This window comes from Cervus elaphus, chromosome 15 (genome assembly GCF_910594005.1).
Source record: "Cervus elaphus chromosome 15, mCerEla1.1, whole genome shotgun sequence".
In the NCBI taxonomy this organism is placed as follows: domain Eukaryota; kingdom Metazoa; phylum Chordata; class Mammalia; order Artiodactyla; family Cervidae; genus Cervus; species Cervus elaphus.
The window spans coordinates 79,717,637-79,737,745 of NC_057829.1; the positions used below are offsets into that span (position 1 = coordinate 79,717,637).

At 51.8% G+C, this 20,109-nt stretch overlaps 1 protein-coding gene across 1 annotated transcript; it reads left to right on the forward strand.

Moving 5' to 3' along the window:
* The first annotated feature begins 4,996 nt into the window (after positions 1-4,996).
* KCNK18 (potassium two pore domain channel subfamily K member 18) lies at positions 4,997-16,971 on the forward strand. The gene is made up of 3 exons (XM_043925018.1): positions 4,997-5,216; positions 7,770-7,898; positions 15,852-16,971. Exons 1-3 carry the CDS (start codon positions 4,997-4,999, stop codon positions 16,643-16,645), a joined length of 1,143 nt encoding a protein of 380 aa, XP_043780953.1. The 3' UTR covers positions 16,646-16,971.
* Positions 16,972-20,109: the final 3,138 nt, after the last annotated feature.

Sequence of the window (20,109 nt, forward strand, 5' to 3'; positions counted from 1 at the left end):
GCATGCAGCTCGGGTTGATGACTTAGGGCAGTGCTTCTCAAACTTTAATGTGCTTTAGCATCACTTGAGGGGCTTGATCACAACGCTGGGTCCCACCCCAGAGTTCTGAATTCAGTAGGTCTGGGATGGGGCTCAAGAACTTCTATTTCCTATAAGTCCCCAAACAATGGTCATGCCGCTTGTCTAAGGGCCACATTTTGAAAACTACTGCCCTGGGATATGATGGGGCAACAAGATGGAAAGACTCTGGTGCTTAATGACTGTGAGGCAGGAGATAGATGTGCCCCAGCCTGAGCAGCTGGAGTTTGTCCCCTGTGGACAGTTATTCCAAGATGAAGAGGAGGAGCCCTCCTCTTCAGAGGAGCCCTGCCCAGATAAGAGACCACATTTCTCTCATTCTCAAGGTCATGGAAACCTTCCCAACTACATCTGTGCAGAAAGGCTCCTTGGGGATCAAAAGGGAGGGGGTGTCACCTCACAGTAAGTGATGTCAACCTGCCCATGGACCTCTTCACTAGAATCCATCTTGGCCAAGACATACACATGTACACATGGGGGGACCCTGAGATAAATTAAGAACAAGCTCAGAACCAGGCAAAGCAAGATAATTGGCCAAAGGAAACCTGGAAGAAATGCCCACATGTAAGTGATTCAAACTACCAGTGGACACAACTCTCTCTCTGAGTCCATCCGTGTATCCATCCACATGTATTCCTTTCCCTCCTAATAAACATTTAACTTGTCTCATGACTTTGTCTATGTGGAAATTTATTTCTACAAAGTTGTCGGGCCAGGGCCTTGTCACTGGTCACTGGTCTGTGGCTGGGATTCAGAGCTCTCACTGCTCAGCCTAACTTCAGTCTCTGTCTGGGAACTGAAATCCTGCTTCAAGCTGCTGCAGGCCAAGGCCACCTGAGATCAACTGGATGAAGTGGAGCTGCTCCAACAATAAGGAGCTCCTGCTTCCAGACTGTTATGTAAGAGGTCAGTATACGTCCATTTCTTTTAAGCCACTATATATATTTTTTGGTCCTCTCATTAAAGCAACTTTGCCTTTATTCCCATCTAGGACATAGGGTGATGGCCAAGAAGGGAACAGTGGACTCCAGGCAGGTGTTTGGTCAATGATGTCCTTAAGGTTTAATTTCCTCTCTGGGCCTATGACTTCTTAATCATCCTTTTCCCATAGGCCCTGCAATGTGGAGTGCAGGTCACATGTCCCTATTTCCATGCCAAAGCCTTACAAGTTGATTGTAACATAGCAATTTGATTTTAGGGACCAATGCCATGTTTAATGTAGAAGTGTAATCGGCTTCTCATTATTTCTACAAGAACTGTTGGGTTCTTTGTGATTGAGAAGCACACTCCGTGATTGCTCATCCTTTCTTAAGAGTGAGAAATCGGGACTTCCTTGGTGATTCAGTGGTTAAGATTTTACCTCCCAATGCAGGGCGTGCAGGTTCAATCCCTGGTCGGGGGGCTAAGGTCCCGCATGCCTCTCCACCAAGAAACCAAAAGATAAAACAGAAACAATAAAAAAAAAAAGAGTGAGAAATAGACATATGCACACAGAGACACACACACAGGGAGAGAACCCTGAGGCCACGTTTCTCTCCAGGGCAGCCTGTGGTAGGAGGACGCACAATGGCCAGCGTGGTGCGGCTGCACCTTGGCCCGGGGCTTGGTCTGGCCAGTGAGCCGGAGCTCACTTGCTGTCAGTTTGGGGCGGATCCCAGGGTCCTTCTCTAGCCAGCAGTCTGTCTACCTCTAGAAGGCACACAGCATCGTGATACTCATCATGAAGGGTGATGAGCACACAGGCTCTGTTATCCTCTACACTGTTCTAGACCTTTGGACTATGTCTTCTGGAAGGACTTACAAAGAGGAGTACAAATACACTTTTTGACCTCTACCATCTAACATTTTCAACCATTAACATTGCCCCCAAACACATTAAATAGCACTCAGAATGCACCACATAATAAATAACAAACGACTTATGCATTCTCATCTTAAGATGTTGATTCCTGACTTGAGTAAAGAATGATGGGAGCACCCTAAGGCAGTATTCAAAAACAATGGCCAGGAGTGACATACGGTGTTCAAGGACTGGGGGGTTTGACAGAGTTTGGTGTCAAGCCTCCCCACATTGTTCTATGGGTTTATGCAACTGCCATCAAAATCCCAGTGAGGTTTTCTATAGACATAGGTAAGATAATTCAAAAACTTACATAGAAGGGCCTTTTTTGCCTTCTTTTTAAATTGAAGTATAGGGCCTCCGTGGTGCCTCAGTGGTAAAGAATCTGCCTGCCAGTGGAGGAGACTCGGATTTGATCTCTGGTCTGGAGAGATCCCACATGCCAAAGGGCAACTAAACCTAAACGCCACAACTACTGAGTCTGTGCTCTAGAGCCCACAACAAGAGAAGCCACTGCAATGAAGGGTGGCCTCTGCTCCCCACAACTAGAGAAAAGTCCACGCAGCAGTGAAGACCCAGCACAGCCAAAAATAAATACATAAATAAAAAGGACATTCTAATTTAAAAAATTGAAGTATAAGTTGATTTACAATTTTGCGTTATGTTCACATGTACAGCAAAATGATTCAGTTATATATACATATATATCCAGATTCTTTTCTCTTGTAGGTTATTACAAGATATTGAGTATTGCTCCTTGTGCTATACAGTACGCCTTTGAAGTAGAAAGGCCTTAAAATAGCTAAAGCAATCTTGAAAAAGAAGAAGGTAGGAGAAATCATTATACCTGATGTGAAGGTGTTCACACTGCAGGGGCAGGGAGAATACGGGTAGTAACGGCGGCGGGTGGGGGGACCCACTTCGTATCCGTGTCTGTGAATGGACAAACACAAGCAAGTCTGACCTGGAAAGGCTCAAACCTTTCAGGAACGAGGATTTGGGTCATGCCAATGGGAAATCCACTGAAAGCAGCAAAAGAGGTGGCAGAGGGCAAGGAGAATTTAGAATGAGTAGTGAAATAAGGAGGCTACGAATATCAGCTGCTGCCCTGAGTCCAGCCACAGCGGAAGCTGTGCTTTGTCCTACTAACCTCCCTTCCTAGGTTTGCCTTCGGGGGATCAATGGAACTTCCTAGTAACTATCTAAACTTAGTAGTAGCCTTAGTTGCTTAGTCATGTCCAATTCTTTGTGACCCCATGGACTGTAGCCCACCTGGCTCCTTTGTCCATGGAATTCTCCAGGCAAGAATAATGGAGTGGGCTGCCATTCCCTTCTCCAGGGTATCTTTCTGATCCAGAGATCGAACTTGGGTCTCCTGCATTGTAGGCAGATTTTTTACTGTCTGAGCCACTAGGGAAACCCAACTTATACTTATCCTTATATTTATCATCCTTCCCCTATGTTTTAAAATGCCTGGGTTGTTGCACTTGTACACCATCCCAGCTCACCACTGACAAAAGCTGAACAATTGCATGGCGATCTTGAGCCAAGAACTTTCTGCACACCATCTCCTTACCAATGGGTATTGAGCCATCCTGCTCTCTCAGATTACCCCCAGTGCCCGCTACTGCAGACTGTATCCCTTGTGAAGCAGACACAGATAGAGTAAGGCATGCAAAAGCTCTATTTATTAGCAAGTAAAGGAGAAGGGAGGAGGATCGACCCTGCATTAGAAGGACTGATGCTGAAGCTCCAATACTTTGGCCACCAGATGGGACGAGCTGACTCGTTAGAAAAGACCCTGAGGCTGGGAAAGATTGAGGGCAGGAAGAGAAGGGGATGACAGAGGATGAGATGATGACATCACTGACAATGGACATGAGTTTGAGCAAATTCCAGGAGATAGTGGAAGACAGGGAAGCCTCCATGGGGCTTCAAAGAGTCAGACATGACTTAGCGACTGGACAACAACACAATATGCAAAAGTTCTATTTATTAGGAAGTAAGGGAGAAGGGAGGAAGCAGGATGGGACAAGGGGAGCCTTGAGATCACAATGCAAATCTGACAAAATCTCTGGTAGACCAACGGAGAGCAAAAGATTTCAGGTTGGAGGAGTTTGGCAGGTGACAGAAATGGTTAAGCTCATGTTCCCCCGACATTGCTCAGTCATTGGACAGGGGTTTCCCAGAGAACACGGCCTGAAACCTGAGACAAAACTGGAAGGAATGAACAGCTGGAGGCTGTCAGGAACCATGCTGCTTGGAGCTGCACAGAGAATCCTTTCGTGCAGAGGGATCTGAAGGCACACACGTCTCCACGTCTGCCATCTGGGGCACGTTTTTACCCTCCTAGCAGAGACAGGGCACGGAGTAGCAAGTTGTACTTCACATTCACATTTCAGGTGCTTGCTTACATCACACCTGCTAACATGTGATTGGCTGGAGCAAGTCACGTGGCTTAGTCCAACCCTAAGGGCTGGGAAGTCTGCTCCACCCACCTGAGGCCACGGCGAGGCTGGGGGTATGCTACTGAGGAATGAAGAATTGGGACCAACAATTAGACCCACACAGGATGAAGGCCCTTTGTAAACCGTGGAGCTCTGGCCGCACTAATTACGATTATTTTGACCTGTCCAAGAGTCAGGGTACCACACATACCCAGGAAGGACCACCACTTGGCTAAAAAGCAAAAGCCACATTCGGTACCTGGAAGTCAAAAGGGCAGCTTCGGAATGGGAAAGGCCAAAGCACCAGACAGTCTTTGCAAAGCCCCTGAAGGGCAGCTCCAGGACTGGCCAGGCTGCTGGGTGTGCACTGGCGTGGTGGATCAATCTGGGGCACTGGGGAGGGGTGGGCCGAGGAGGGGGGTGCGCTATCCGAGAAACTCTTAGGAACTGAACGCTAGGAGTGCCGGCTGCTTCCTGAGTCCTCGGGGGGAAACCCTGGCACCAACCACTTAACGCTGGAGCCGGGCCATTCTCAGGGCGCTTTCCTCCACCCACCCCGCCCCCCACACCTCCTCCCGGCCTCTGGACTCCGGCCTCTCCAGCATTTCCTGTCCTGTCCACTGCGGGGAGGATGGAGGCTGCGGGGCTTCCCCAAGCGAAGAGGTGCTACTGGGAGGCCCTGGAGAAGCTCTCCCCTCGCCTCTGTTTTCTCTGCTCCCTGGTGACCTATGCACTGGTGGGCGCTGCGGTCTTCTCGGCCATCGAGGGCAGCCAGGACCTGCGGGCAGAAGACCCGGAGTTTGAGGAGTTCTTGGAGAAGCTCTGTGGCATCCTGAAATGTAACAGCACAGGTAGGGGGCTCACCTGGTGGGCAGGCCTTTTCTCTGTTGCTGGAAGCAGCCCCCAGAGAAGAGCGGGTTTGGAGGAGGCTTGATCTGGGAGCCCTCTGCCTGCCTCCTCCCCATCCCTGAGCAAACTTAGGCAAGTGACTTCTCTCTGAGTCTCGGTTTTCCCTTCTGTAAAATGGGGGAGAAGAGTGGATGGCCTCTCAGGGTTGTTATAAGGAATGTAGGAAAAGCACTGAGCACCCAGTAGGTGTTCCCACCCCTTTGCCTCAGCTCCAGCCCCACCCAGATTGGCATGCTCCATGGAGGACTGATTGCTGGAGATTTGATGAGGTGGGGTGGCATGGCTGGCTGGCCAGGTCTGGAGCCTGGGATTCCTGGGCTGGTCAGGTCTGGAGCCGGGGATTCCTAGGCTGGTCAGCTCTGGAGCCTGGGATTCCTAGGCTGGTCAGCTCTGGAGCCTGGGATTCCTGGGCTGGTCAGGTCTGGAGTCGGGGATTCCTATGCTGGTCAGGTCTGGAGCCGGGGATTCCTAGGCTGGTCAGGTCTGGAGCCGGGGATTCCTAGGCTGGTCCTCAGAACTGCCTGCCCCACCCTGATTCAGTTTACAGGGACTAGAATTCAAGCAACCATCCAAATTGGATAGGCCCCAGTCTGCCCCTCTGGTCTTCTACTTTTTGTTTCCAAAGGCCTTTTGTGTGTGTGTGTGTGGTTCAACTCAGGGGAGATAAGAAGGGTCCTGAGAAGAACTTGGTCCTGGTTCCAGGCCAGGTGCTCTCCCAGCTTGCTGAGTGATCTGTAGCAGAGTAATGACCCTCTCTAGGTCTCAATCTGCCAGGGAGAAGAAGGCCCACAGTCTCAGGTCTGCCAAATCCCAGGGACCCTGTGGGAAGCAGATGAGATAATAGACGTGAAGCCTCTTGGAAGGCACAGGGGGCTGTACGTCTATCCTTATCGCTTTTCACTGGTATTTGTCCACTATTTCTATTCTGTTCTGTCTCCTAAAACTTGCAAAGATGGATTCAATAGAACAAGATAAAATAATAGAGAGTGAAGAAAAGACAAAGGAAACACAAACTCTAAAGTTCAGAGGAATAACAGGGTCCACGGTACGACAGGTCCTCAGCCAGGCTGTTAATGACTCCTCTGACCTGCGGGAGGTCCCCTCAGTGGGGGCAGACTAGAGGCTGCTCACAGGTGGCAGAGTCTTTCCTCGGTGGAGGGTCCTTCTCTCTGCATCTGGGCCACTCAGATGACCCATGAGATGCCATCAGACACTGCACCATCACTGGATCCAAACTATCAACAAGTTTAGGGCTCTCCAAACCTGGCCACACATCAGAATCATCAAAGGAGCTTGTCTCAAATACACATTCCCAGGCTCTTCCCCAACCCACTGAAGCAGGATCTCCAGGGCTGGGCTGGGAATCTTATTTTTGAAAAGTTTCCTGGGTGATTCTGAGCACAGAATGCCATGGGGAACAGAGCTGGCCCACCCCCTGATTTTCACTGGAGAAAATGCCCGGTAAGCGCTGGATTCATGCAGCCCCTGTGCCAAGCGTTTTTCATGCATTCACTTAATCCTCCCACCAACCCTATGAGGTATGAACTGTCCTCCTTTTACAGATCAGGCACCTGAGGCACTGGGAGTGAAACAACTTGCCCAAGGTTACCCATGAGAAAAAGGAGCCAGGGATTCAATCCGAGGCATTTAGATTCCTAAGCCAGAACTTTTCACCTTGTCATGCTTCCTCCCCAGGGGAAACTGAGGCTCAGAAAGAAGACTCATGTCCACAGCGACGGGAACTAGTCAAGGGCAGAGCTGAGTCTAGACTGTAGGTGCCTGGACTCCCAGTTCAGTGACCATTCAAATAAGGATGGATTTTCTTTCATAAAATTACGAACTATTTCACAAAAATAAGAGTTTTCTGCTGTGTGCCTGGCTGTGTGATCTCCTCTTATAACAGTGCCAGCTGGCAGGCAGTTTCTGGGATCCCCAAACCCCCTGAGTGCTGGGCCAAGGGAACCATTTGGGAACCTCCTTGAGAAACCAGGGTCCCCAAGCTGGCCTCCACCCAGGCTTCCCAGATATTCTCAGGCAGCTGATGCCAGCCTGATCCCCATGCTCAGTCAGGCTTAATGGTCTCCGGGAGTGGGGATGGTTTGCAATCATGCAACTCCTCGCATTTCATGAAAGCCTTTTCCTTTCAGTTCTCAAGACCCCAGTGAAAGAGACAGAGCAGAAGTTAATAAGCCCCTTTGCAAGGCTCAGAACGTTCAGAAAGCCCCCAGGGCACTTCCATGATGACCTCAGGCTGGTGGGCCTCTCTCTCGGGTGCCCGTCACACAGGTTTACGTGGGCTCCTGATCCCTGCAGCTGCTGGAGCAGGACCCAAACTGCAGAGACGCTGAGCAAAGGGCTCCGGGAGCCCCCATCTCGCGTTGATGAGGGCCACAAGGCAGGGGGCGTGGTCCCGGGGGAAGACACCCTTTCACCTGGGTGGGACCTGTTTTAGAGCGTGGGACCCTCTCACTCACTCCGGTCCTGTCTCTCTGGAGTTGAGGAAGGCCGGAAGCGGGACCTCGAGAAGCTGCTGCAGAAGGTGAAGCCCCAGTGGTTTTCCACGTCTGCAGACTGGTCCTTCCTCAGCTCACTCTTTTTCTGCTGCACGGTCATCAGCACAGTGGGTAAGTCCAAGCGCAAGGGCGGGCCTGCGAGAGAAAGCGGAGTGGGGGTGGGGGAGCCCTGGCAGGGATGCTGAAATGTTCATTTAGTGCAAGAAATGGGCGTGCAGCGCCTACCCTGAGCTCAGAAAGGTGGCAGTGAGTGAGGCTGCCACTGGCCCGTTTGTGCAAATCAGGAAAGCATACCCTTCCAGTTCGGGCTTCCCTGGTGGTTCAGATGGTAAAGAATCTGCCTGTAATGCTAGAGACCCAGGTTCAATCCCTGGATCAGGAAGATCCCCTGGAGAAGGGAATGTCAACCCACTCCAGTATTCTTGCCTGGAGAATCCCATGGAGGGAGGAGCCTGGTGGGCTACAGTCCAGGGGGTCACAAGAGTCTGACATGACTGAGCGACTTAACAAGCACCACAACCTTTCCTTCGGGTGGGGGCAGCCCCATGCGGAGGTCCCAGTAGGCAAGGTGCAGGCTGCATTTCAGCTTCTTCTTTGTCTCCGGGTGAGTGCTCTCGTACAAAACATAACCTGCCATGTATCTGCCTGCCCCGGTGCCTGGACTCAGGGGCAACCAAACGTGGTCAGTGTGATGTGCTCAGGGTAACGCGAGAGCGCAGCCGCTCCAGCCTTGGGGTTTCAGTCACCGGCACACTGATGGTGGCTGACTCCCAAGGAATGGAGGAAGGCAAAAAGGCGCTCGAGGAGGGCTCGTTGTGAGAGGGAGGACAGTGTGCGAGAGCAGGACCGGAGCACTAGCCGTGAGACAGAGGAGGAGGGGGAGCTGCAGGGCTAACGAGAGCTAACAGCTGCCTGCAGGGGCTGTGCTAAGCCACCTCCTTTAAGGCCCACAGGGAATCAGGTCAGGGAGCCTGAGCCCAGAGAGTGGATGTCAGGAGCCAAGGTCACGCAGAGAGTGGAGCTGGTGCCCGTAACAACCGCTGAGACTCCAAGTCCAGTGCTCCTTCCCCAAAGGAGGCTGCCGGTTTGCAGGTCTGTGGGAGCCACTGCTCAGGGAGCCCCTGGGAGGGCCTGGCTGTGCCTGGGAAGCAGGGACCCCCTTGGATTCCTGCGTCCAGTTGGAGTAGATGACGGTGCCTGGAAGGAAGGGGCTTGCGGAGAGGAAGGAGCTGGCCTCACCCTGTTCCCAGCACTTGCTGTATATGTGTCTTCAGCCTTGGAGCAAGGGAGAGACTTCCGTGTGAGTCCTTGTCCCGGGGATGTCCCTCCCAGAGCCCCGGCAGAGGAGAGGGTGTGGGACAGACCTGCCCCCACCCCACAGTGACCACTTGCATGTTTAAAGATGTACTTGTTGACCCTCAAAGCCACAGACTCGCCTCTCGATGGCTGCACAAAGGGTGGGCCCGGGGAATGGCAATCCACTCCAGGATTCTTTCCTGGAGAACTCCACAGACAGAGGGGCCTGGCAGGCTACAGTCCATGGGGTTGCAATGAGTCAGACACGACTGAGCAAGTAGCACTTTCACTTTTCACTTTCCTGGGTGACAGAAGACACTGGGACTCGGCCATGGAGATAGCCTTTGCAGCCTCCCTTCTCCCCCTCTTTCCTTCTTTCCTTCATGGACACATACTGAACGCCTATGACTGCACCAGCAGCCGCTGCACTGGCTAACACATGTGTATTTACAACTGACCAGGCTCGCGTCTAAGTTCTTCGCCACGATTAGCCTGCTGAAGCCTCGCAGCGGCCCTGAGGTCGCTGCTGGTGTTCGACCCGCTCTCTGGATGGGGACCGGGAGGGGGGGCAGGTCCGCCCTGTTTGCAAGGTGACAGCTCATGTGCCTCTGGCTTCAGGCTGTCTGGGTCTTAACCTGAGACCCCACTGCTTCTGTCCAGGCCTGACTCTCTGTGCCCAGCACGGGACTGAAGTAGGTGGGCGCCTCCCACCCCAGTGCGGCTCAGAGTCTAACGGAGGGAGGAACAGTGAACAGCTGAGCATGCAGACGAGCTCAGAAGAGAAGCTTGGACGGTGGAAGTGGGTGGAACAGGATGTCGGGGTGATCCTGATGGGTGGGGAGCAGGGAGAGGCTGGTCAGTGAAAGCAGCATTGGAGCTGAAGGATCTGTGGAGATTAACCAGGCGAAGAAGGCTGAGAGAGCTTTCCAGCCAGACAGCAAGGCAGAACTCTGAGGGAGAGGCCACCGAGGCTGGCGGGGTGTGAGGGATGGGGCTGGTCTTGCATTCAAGCACTGTATCCCTAGGCCAGTGTCGGAGGGCCTCCTAGCATCTGGGCCCATACATTGGCCACCTGATGCAAAGAACCAATTCATGGGAAAAGACCCTGATCCTGGGAAAGATTGAGAGCAGGAGAAGGGGATGACAGTGGATGAGATGGCTGGATGGCTTCACTGACTCGAGAGATGTGAGTTTGAGCAAACTCTGGGAGATGGTGGGGGACAGGGAAGCCTGGTGTGCTGCAGTCCACGGGGTCACAGAGTCAGACACGACTGAGCGGCTGAACGACAGGAAGCTTCCCTCTGCAGGGCAGCAGCAGGAAGGGCCTGGTGAGAGCGGCCAAGCCAGAGTTGTCAGGAGCCTCCCCTGCTGGGGGCGGGGGTCACCGTAGTGGAGGCGGTGGAGCAAGGAAACTTCTTCCGAGAAGGCTCCCACCCCAAGCCAGTCCCTGGCAAAGGGGGTTGGATTACCGGGATGATTTAGACGAACTGGATCTATCGCTGAATCAGATGAGGGAGCAGCGGCCTTCCAGGGAAAGACGGGGGAATGGCTCCGGGATGGACAGCCAGTGTCTACTGTAACGAGCTTGTATAAATGGGCATGTGCTTGTGTCCAAGGGCGCCCCCGTGTGGCTTCCTTCAGAACAGCTCTCATTCACCTGAATGCTGATACAGGCAGGGACAGGTAAGGGGCAGAAAGAGGGGCAGTTGTTGTTTAGTCGCTAAAGGAGTAACAGCAACTTAATAGCTGTGCTACTGAGCACATACCAGCATCAGGCGTGGTGTCAGCATGTTTTATACGCACGATTTTATTTAATTCTCACAACAGCTCTACAAGGTAGGCACTGTGACTGCCCCTTTTGGGAGTGACCTTGGACTTTGGCATGGCCGATGTCTTAAACTAAAGGATTCTTTATGGTGGGGGCTGTTCTGTGCACTCATGGTGGGATGTTTAGAAGTATCCCTGGCCTCTCCCCACTATGGAAACCCAACTTTTCCCCTGCTGTCTCCACCAGTTGTGAGAGCCCAGAATGTCTCCAGACATTGCCAGATATCTCTCAGGGAGCAAAATTGCCCCCTGTTGAGAACCACTGATGTGATGTAATCATTATCAGATCATGGTGGGGTCCCTGGACCAGTGGCATGACTATCACCAGAGAACCTGTTAGAAATACAAATTAATTTTCAGGCTCCATCCTAGACCTACTGAGTTGGAAGCTATGGAGGTGGGGCCAGTGAACTGTGTTGTAACCAGCTCTACATGTGATTTTGATGCACAAGACATTTGAGAAACACTCTCCTGGGACAAGTGTTCTCAGGCCAGGCTGCACATCAGAATCACCGGGTTATCATTTACAGGCGCCCCGCCCCACCACCGCCATGCCTGGACCCCACACCAACCAAGTCAGACTTACTCGGGACAGGCCCAGGCATCAGTGTTTTTCAGAGCCCTCCAGGTGATTCTAATGGTAGTCCAGGCGATGAACCACTGATCTAATGGAAATACATTAGCTTGGTTTAAATCCCAAGAAAACAATGCTCCCACTCATGTCCAAGTCCATTAGGACATCAGGCCATCCAGTAATTGCTACCGGAAGGGGATGTTGGGGCAGTTTCTGCACTGTCCGTAATCAATAATGGCCCTGCTGATAATGCTGCTTGATGTCCTGCATCTCTGGGTTACCTGAAATGCACCTGACCTTATGCTGAAGAAGGGACCCTGGGCAGGTACGAGGCTGATCAATCCCCAGTCATTGCCAAACGGATCAGCCCCCTGGGATTTGAGAGTGCATGGGCGGTTAAATCCTCATAGACTAAGTGAGGTGAACTGATGGCATTAAAATATATGCCTACATTATAAGAAATGATATGATTTTTCCATTATGTGTTCTAGCATTCAGTAATTGGGGAGGCAATCCATTTCCTTCACAGGGGCCTGTGCTCTGAGACTTGCTTCTCTGCCGTGTGGCCGGTCCTCTGGATTGCAATCATATTCCACTCAGAGGCAGCCATAGTGACTTTGTTTATGATCCACTGAACCCACCTTTGCCAAGGACAGCATGTGGGTTGGGGGGAGGGGGCGGAGGTCTTTGGGTGAGGGGTGCACATGCTTGTTGGCTGTTGGCTGGGTGACCCCACATGAGTCACCTGAATTTCCTGTTCCTTGCCCATTGACATGCAGTAATAGGGGTGGTTAGCAGCATTAGGGGTTCTGCTATGCAGGGAAGTCTGACTCTAAAAGGCATTTTACTCCATAAATCTGGTAAGAAATGTGATATTCTTTTCTTTACATAGACCTCACCTTAGGACCCCATCCTGGAGGCTGGGGGGCTTCCACTGGGATCTTTTCCTGATTTTCCTACGGGTGCACGAAAGCTGGGGACTTATGCAACATCTGGAAAACGGGATGACTCCCTGCTTATGGGCCCCGCTACTGACATCTTTTAAGGACTGCTGGCCCTACGGGGCCCGTGACAAGCTCGGGCATGGGAATCTTTGCTGACACCCGGGTCTGGACCCCTCCAAGACTCCATCCATGGCGTCTCTGAACTCCTGTCCCCACGAGGGGCTCTGGGCGCCCTCCTTTCTCCTCTTCCCTGCCCTGGAGAATCTCTCTGCCCCCTCCACCCTCACCCTGGCTCCAGAGAGCAGCTCCCTGGCGTGCCTGAGGCTGCCCTGGCTTTAGCACTTAAGGGTTTTACCGGAACAGGAGACCCTGAGTCCTGGGCACATGGGACAGTTGGTCTTCCTATCCAGAGCCCCTCTGTCCCCACCCCCTCCGTCTCCCTGAGACGCCACCGCACCCCCACCTCCTCAGTGTCCCTGGGCGGTCACTGTCACTGCAGGACGGACGAGACACTGTCTTGAGGTCCCTTCCGCCACCTCCTCTCCCCGAGGGGAGAGCTGAGCTGCTGGAGCCCCGCAGGGAGCAGAGACTGGAGACGCTGGGCTCCCTCAGCAAGTCTGGCCCCTCTGAGCACTCCTGGTGTCTGATGGGAGGTTTAGCCAGGGAGAGCTCACTCCTGCCCCTGGTGCTATTGGGTCCTGCTGGACACTGACGGGGCTGAAATCATGGCTTTGCTTTCCTCTGGACTAGGAGCTCCTGGAGCGCATGACCTCTGCCCGTTCCTCACTGTACCCTCAATACTGCCCACAAAAGCCTGGCACAGAGTAGGTCCTCAATAAATGCAAATACAGCTTGGATGCCTTTGTTCCCATCTAATGTGTTGTTCACTCGCGTGGGCTTCCTGGTAGCTCAGTTGGTAAAGAATCCACTTGCAATGCAGGAGAGCCCGGTTCGATTCCTGGGTTCGGAAGATCCCCTGGAGAAGGGATAGGCTACCCACTCCAGGTTTCTTGGGCATCCCTTGTGGCTCAGCTGGTAAAGAATCCACCTGCAATGTGGGAGACCTGGGTTCAATCCCTGGGTTGGGAAGATCCCCTGGAGAAGGGAAAGGCTACCCACTCCAGTATTCTGGCCTAGAGAATTCCATGGACTGTATAGTTCATGGGGTCACAAAGAGTCGGACACGACTGAGTGACTCACTTTCACTCGCTAAGTTGTGTCTGACTCTGCGACCCCATGTCTGCAGCACGCCAAGACAAACCTCCCTGTCCTTCACTGTCTCCTGGAGTCGGCTCAAATCATATCCATTGAGTTGATGATGCTCTCTAACCATCTCATCCTCTGCCCCCCTTCTCCTTTTGCCCTCAATCATTTCCCCATTAGGGTCTTTTCCAATGAGTCAGCTCTTTGCATCAGGTGGCTGTGGTTTTATGACTCGTTACTGATCTCCACGTGCAATTGCATACTCACTGTGCTTAGTTGCTCAGGCGCGTCTGACTCTTTGCAACTCCATGGACTGTAGCCCACCAAGCCCTTCTGTCCATAGGGATTCTCCAGGCAAGAATAGTGGAGTGGATTGCTATGCCCTCCTCCAGGGGATCTTCCTAACCCAGGGATTGAATCCAGGTCTCCTGCACTGCAGGCAGATTCTTTACCTTCTGAGCTATCAGGGAAGCATACTCACTGGGGTGGTTATTTAATTCATATCTGCCTCCTCCACTAAACCAGGAGATCACTGAGACTGGATCCCATATCAACACTAATGTAGAGTTCACTGCTCCTGCCATCATATGGTACCTCGTGGAAGCAGCAGGGTGGCGTGGAGTGCCCTGGGAGGGATGCATACTGAGGAGACCAGCTGAGGGCCTCCCCCAGGACCCCAGTGAAGATGGGCAGCCTGACCACCCGTGTGTGCCTGGAGGGCAGATGCTGAGGCCAGAGTTTGCACAGGAAGCAGTGGGCCTGGAGGAGGTTGGGGCTTAGCCAGCTTGTCAATTGCCTTCCAATTAATTTACATAGTTGGGCTGGGGCTTTCTGTATTAATCATCCTTTAGGACATCAAAAATAAACACAGGCATTAAATACAGAAGCTTCTCCCTCTTTATGGAAGGCACTGAGCTTGCCCACTCCAGAAGATCCAGCGACTTGCGCTGTGGCATTTGGTATCCCTCTGCTCCTGGGCCTCTGTCGACAAGAGAGGAGGCTGGAGTGATGGAAGGAGGCAGCTGGTGAAGAGAAGGAAGACTTCAACCTAGCCCTCTGTTTGCTTGGCTCACCTGTCCTTGATGGTTGGCGTGTCTGGCCCCTTTGGTGCTCCTGACCCAGTGGAGAGTGTTGGCTCGGGAGCCGGATGGGATTTCCAGGCATCCATCCTGGATTGGCATTTATTGAGCACCTACTGTAGGCCAGGTTTCAATGCTCTGACCCCTAGCTTCACAGTTTATCACACGTATGCTCTTGGCTAAGTCGCTTCACTTCTCTGAGCCTCAGTTTCCCCCTCTGTGATGGTGATCACCATAGCTACCAATGAAGGCTGGTTAATACCTGGCCCCCAGTAACTGCTCAAAAGGCTAGCTGTTATTATTAGAACGAGGACATCGACCGCCTGGGAATGACACACCCACTGCGTGTGAAGCACTGGTCTCTTGTAATCCCTCCACTGGTCAGTATGCAAAGCAGGGATGGTCCTCCCCACTTTAGAAAATGTGAGCAGTCACATCACTTTCTAGTAAATGGTAGTGCTGGAACTGGAAATGAGGCTGGCAGGATTCTAGATGCTGGGGTCCTCAGCTCTTCAGTGTTGTTCATGAACAGTCAACCACAGCTGGCTCTGAAGGCAGCAGGGATATGTTATTCACTGTCCCTCTTCCTGCCATCCCAAGTACTGTGTGCACTGCTTACGCCACTGGCACGTAATTGTCTCTTATATAGACACAAACCTTATATAGAGGCCCAGACATCCCAGAAAGGATGGGCGTGGCTTCTTAGGAACTGCCGCCTTCATGGAGGATGACGGAAGTGATGGGTTTGCTTGCAAAGCCACCACACCCTGTCACCTGCGCTCATCCCGTCTCTCCAGGTGCGCTGGGCCCATCCTCTTTCAGACGCTCAGAGAGGGCAGAAGGCAAGGCAGTCAGCTCACTCCCACATGCCGGCTTGTCTCCTGCCAAGGACATGAGTCGTCCCTTACCCTAAAGATAAGCTGGGTTTCACCTCCTGCTGCCCCAACCAAAGCAGACCTAATGTCAGACAAGCTGATGAATGTTTTAAGATGAATATTTTAAAAATACGTGGTGCAAAATGTCATGCCAAGGAAAGGAAATGGCAGAAGGTCTCTTTAAAGTTTGGCTTTTTTTTTTTTTTTGCGGGGGAGGGGGAGGAGCCGCCGACCATCCAACCATCCGGCTTGGTCTTCTTTTTCAGGTTACAGCCATGTCTACCCCGTCACCAGGCTCGGCAAGTACCTGTGCATGCTCTACGCTCTCTTTGGCATCCCGCTGATGTTCCTGGTCCTCACGGACATAGGCGACATCCTGGCCACCATCTTATCCACGTCCTATAATCAATTCCGAAGACTCTCCTTCCTCCCAGCTCCCCTTCCCAAGTGGTGCTCCGGACGCTCCTGCAAAAGCCGACCGGACTCCCGTCCCGCAGATGAAGTCCTCCCGCACGTGGTCATCCATGACCCAGAGCTCCTGGCCCCCAAACCTGCCCCCGTGGCCCCAAGCAGCAACATGGAGCTGTTCCAGAGACTTCTGGCACGGGAGAAAGACAGCACCCTCCAGGTGCCCCCTCTGGCCATGGAGAGGAGCACATCGTGTCCCGAGCTGGGGTCCGGAAGGCTCTCGAGCTCCATCATCAGCAACCTGGATGAGGTGGGGCGGCAGGTGGAGAGGCTGGACGTCCCCCTCCCCGTCATCGCCCTCGTGGTCTTCGCCTACATTTCCTGCGCGGCCGCCGTCCTTCCCATCTGGGAGAAGCAGCTGAACTTCGAAAACGCCTTCTACTTCTGCTTCATCACGCTGACCACCATTGGGTTCGGGGACATCATGCTGGAACACCCTCACTTCTTCTTGTTCTTCTCCATTTACATCATCATTGGTATGGAGATTGTGTGCATTGCTTTCAAGCTGGTGCAGAACAGGCTGGTTCACCTCTATAAAACTCTCTTACTCTTCTTTGCAAACAGGAGGCTTTCCAGCCCTGTCAAAAAGTGAAGACTCCATTGACTTGGGTTTTCCCATCTTGTTGACTCTCAGGTGACTCCGCCGGCCAAGCTGGTTGTCTCGTCCTGTGTTTGGGGGCACTCTAGTTAGACCTGGTGTCGCCTGAGACCTTGGAGTCACATTCCGACATGACATCTGATTACAGTCTTGAGGCCCTGCAGAAAAGTGGTCAATGCCCTTCCTATCAGGACATTAGGAAAAAAAACTGTCACCATCCTCTAAAGTCCAATTAATTGCCATCTCCATTTTTCAAAAGCTCCCCAGATGTGGGTCGAACCACCTCACAGATGTCACTGGTTTTCTTGTAACAGGAGGAAAAAAATTACCTTTGATTTTGCCATTTGTACTTTCAGCTAAATTAAAACCGCCCTAAGCCGCTCCCCATTTACCCTTGGTGAAGCAGAGTGAGTCTGAGCCACCGCTTTTCTTGAATGACTGTGTGAGTCGGATCAGCCCAATCCCCACCCTTGTAACATACATCAATGGCACTAAGAGAAATTGTCATGTGTTCACAGGGGCCTGGCAGATTTCCTGATGGCCGGATTCAGTGTAGACCAGGGCTCTCCGCAAGCGGCACAGGATCGCATCTCCTGAGTGAGCTGGCTTAACATGTTGATGTTTATGGATGGGTACACATCCATAAAGGGCTGGTGCTTATCTGGCGGATGTGAGCTGTTCATGAATGACTGGCATGTGAATGGGGAGGTCTGTGTGGCATGTGGCTTGGTACTCCAGCTCCCTTTGCCAGAGGACTTTCTCTGGCCACCAAAGCACAGGCATGCGCAGGGCAGGCTAGAAGTGCCAACGGGTTAACACTCCTGGCTGCCTCCCTGAACCGACGACCGGCGGGAGTGGGTGGACATCTGGCCCCAGCTTCTTGCCCCTCCCATGGGGTAACTTTGGAGCATGTTCAACACCGTCTCCCCAAGTTCCCCAGCGTAATTGAGCCTGCTTCATTTCTCTGTCTCACATCTCCACTCCTCTTGAGATCACCCCTCGATAACCCACTTGCACACAAGCCTTGTCTCAGAGTCACTCCTGGGGGCCCCAGCCCAGGAGAGGAAGTACCAAATCTGTATAGAAAACCGATTGGCTCGTGTGTGGAATAACATAAGCCACTCTGTTTCCCTAGTCACTTATTGGAAGTGTCTTATTGGAGAGAAGCAAAGTTTCCTGAATGCTTCTTTGAGAGAATCTTGGAAAAATCAGCTCGTGTCCTGTGATTGGCTAAATTGGGTAACCAGTGAATTTTGCTCCAGGGTATAGAACAAAATCCCTGAGTCAGGAAAATCCCCTGGAAGAGGAAATGGCCACGCACTCCTGTATTCTTGCTTGGGAAATCCCGTGGATGGAGGAGCCCGGTGGGCTACAGTCCATGGGGTCGCAAAGAGCTGAACACGACTGTGCGCCTGAGCGCACAGGGAGAACAAAAGTTGCAAGAACCAATGAAAACTGGCAGTGGGCTCCAGTCTGAAGTGAAAGGAAGTCAGCTCCCAGTGGGGGGTGCAGGCCTTCCTTTCTGGATCTTTCCTTTTCTACCCTACTACTGTTGTTAATGCAAGTTAACAATTTGCAAGTTTCTGTGTCAGACACAGAGTGACAGGTTTGTGTTAGTTGCTTAGCCATGTCCTCGATTCTCTGCAACCCCATGGACTGTAGCCCACCACCGTCCTCTGTCCATGGGAGTCTCCAGGCAACAATACTGGAGTAGCTTGCCATTCCGTTCTCCAGGGGATCTTTCCTGACTCAGGAATCGAACCTGGGTCTCCTGCATTGCAGGTGGAGTCCTTACCTTCTGAGCCACCAGGAAAGCCCAGAGAAAGCTTTACTGCAAGGCCATGCAAGTAGATGGGTGTTAATGCCCTAGAAAGCCCTGAGCTCCCCAAAGGATTTCAGCAAAGAACTTTTAGAAACCAGATGAGTGAGAGGGGTCGCAGGGTCTGTGATCAGTTAGTGAGCAATACTCTGGCTGATGGTGTCACATGTGACATGGTGATGGTGGCAGGGTGGTGTCACAGGGGTTAACATTATCAGTCCCCAGGATTCAGGAGGCCTGGGGCTAGGTGCTCAGGGTTATCAAGTAATTAATATCTTCCATTTGTTGGAGAGGGGGAGGGTTTTTTTTTTTTTTTTTTTTTGCATTCACCAAACAACCCAGGAAATGTGCATAAAATACTGTTATCTGGGTACTTCAGAGGAGCTAAAGCAGAGGATATGGGGGGAGGTCTGTCCCCAGAAGGTCCCATAGGGTCCTCCGTTACACTGTTCAGCTTTTTGCCCCTTTAACTCTTTAAGACCTACCTCAGGAAAGGGAATTGATACAGTGTAAACCGGAACCACTGAAAGACATGGAATTTCAGGCAGCAGCCACTGGGACGAGGGTTTTTGTGAAGTCTCCCCACATCCCTGAAGTCACAGTCGCCCAGTTTCTATGCAGCAAAGCTGCTCAAACCCAAAGGTGATCAAGACTAGCCACTCACGTGGGAGCACATGATTGGATTCAAAGTCCAATTCAGCAAACATTCATTGAGTGCTTGTTCTTTTCCAGGATCATAGAGGATTCCAAAGATAATCAGGCATATTCTCAGAAATGTGGAGGTAATTACTAGTGATATTCAGTCTCTCCATGGACAGAGGATCCTAGAGGTCTATAGTCCATGGAGTTGCAAAGAGTCAGACATGACCGAGCGGCTAACACTTCCACACTTCCACTTCCATTGAATTGCTCAGTCCCTCCCTTTGTAAGGAGAGTCCTGTTCAAACGCAAACAGAGCTTGTCAGGGTAAGTTTTATACAAATTAAAGATTTGCTTATTTCATTTACTAGTGGGTATTATGTGGTTCTGAGAAAATAGAAATTCTTTCCTCCAAGACTTTTCTTGGTGGTTCTCAACTTTGCCTATTCTCTGTCGACTGAAAAATAATAGAGTCACAACCTGAAATTAGAGGGCTAGAATGACAGATAGCTGTGACATCCTTGTTTATTGATATGGCAGGAGATATTCCATTTCATGATATTCCAGTCATGTATGGATGTGAGAGTTGGACTATAAAGAAAGCTGAGTGCTGAAGCATTGATGCTTTTGAACTGTGGTGTTGGAGAAGACTCTTGAGAGTCCCTTGGACTGCAAGGAGATCCAACCAGTCCATCCTAAAGGAGATCAGTCCTGAGTGTTCACTGGAAGGACTGATGTTGAAACTGAAACTCCAATACTTTGGCCACCCGATGTGAAGAGCTGACTCATTGGAAAAGACCCTGATTCTGGGAAAGATTGAGGGCAGGAGAAGGGGATGACAGAGGCTGAGATGGTTGGATGGCATCACTGATTCGATGGACATGAGTTTGAGCAAGCGCTGGGAGATAGTGATGGATAGGGAATCCTGGCGTGCTGCCGTGCATGGGGTCGCAAAGAGTCAGACACGACTGAGCGACTGAACTGAACTGATTCCATTTCA

Excerpts from the sequence above, each read along its gene's own strand:
- KCNK18 (XM_043925018.1), top strand. The coding sequence starts at position 4,997 with ATGGAGGCTGCGGGGCTTCCCCAAGCGAAGAGGTGCTACTGGGAGGCC. Across the intron at positions 5,217-7,769 it reads CCTGAAATGTAACAGCACAG|TTGAGGAAGGCCGGAAGCGG; the intron begins GTAGGGGGCTCA and ends GTCTCTCTGGAG. Across the intron at positions 7,899-15,851 it reads CACGGTCATCAGCACAGTGG|GTTACAGCCATGTCTACCCC; the intron begins GTAAGTCCAAGC and ends CTTCTTTTTCAG.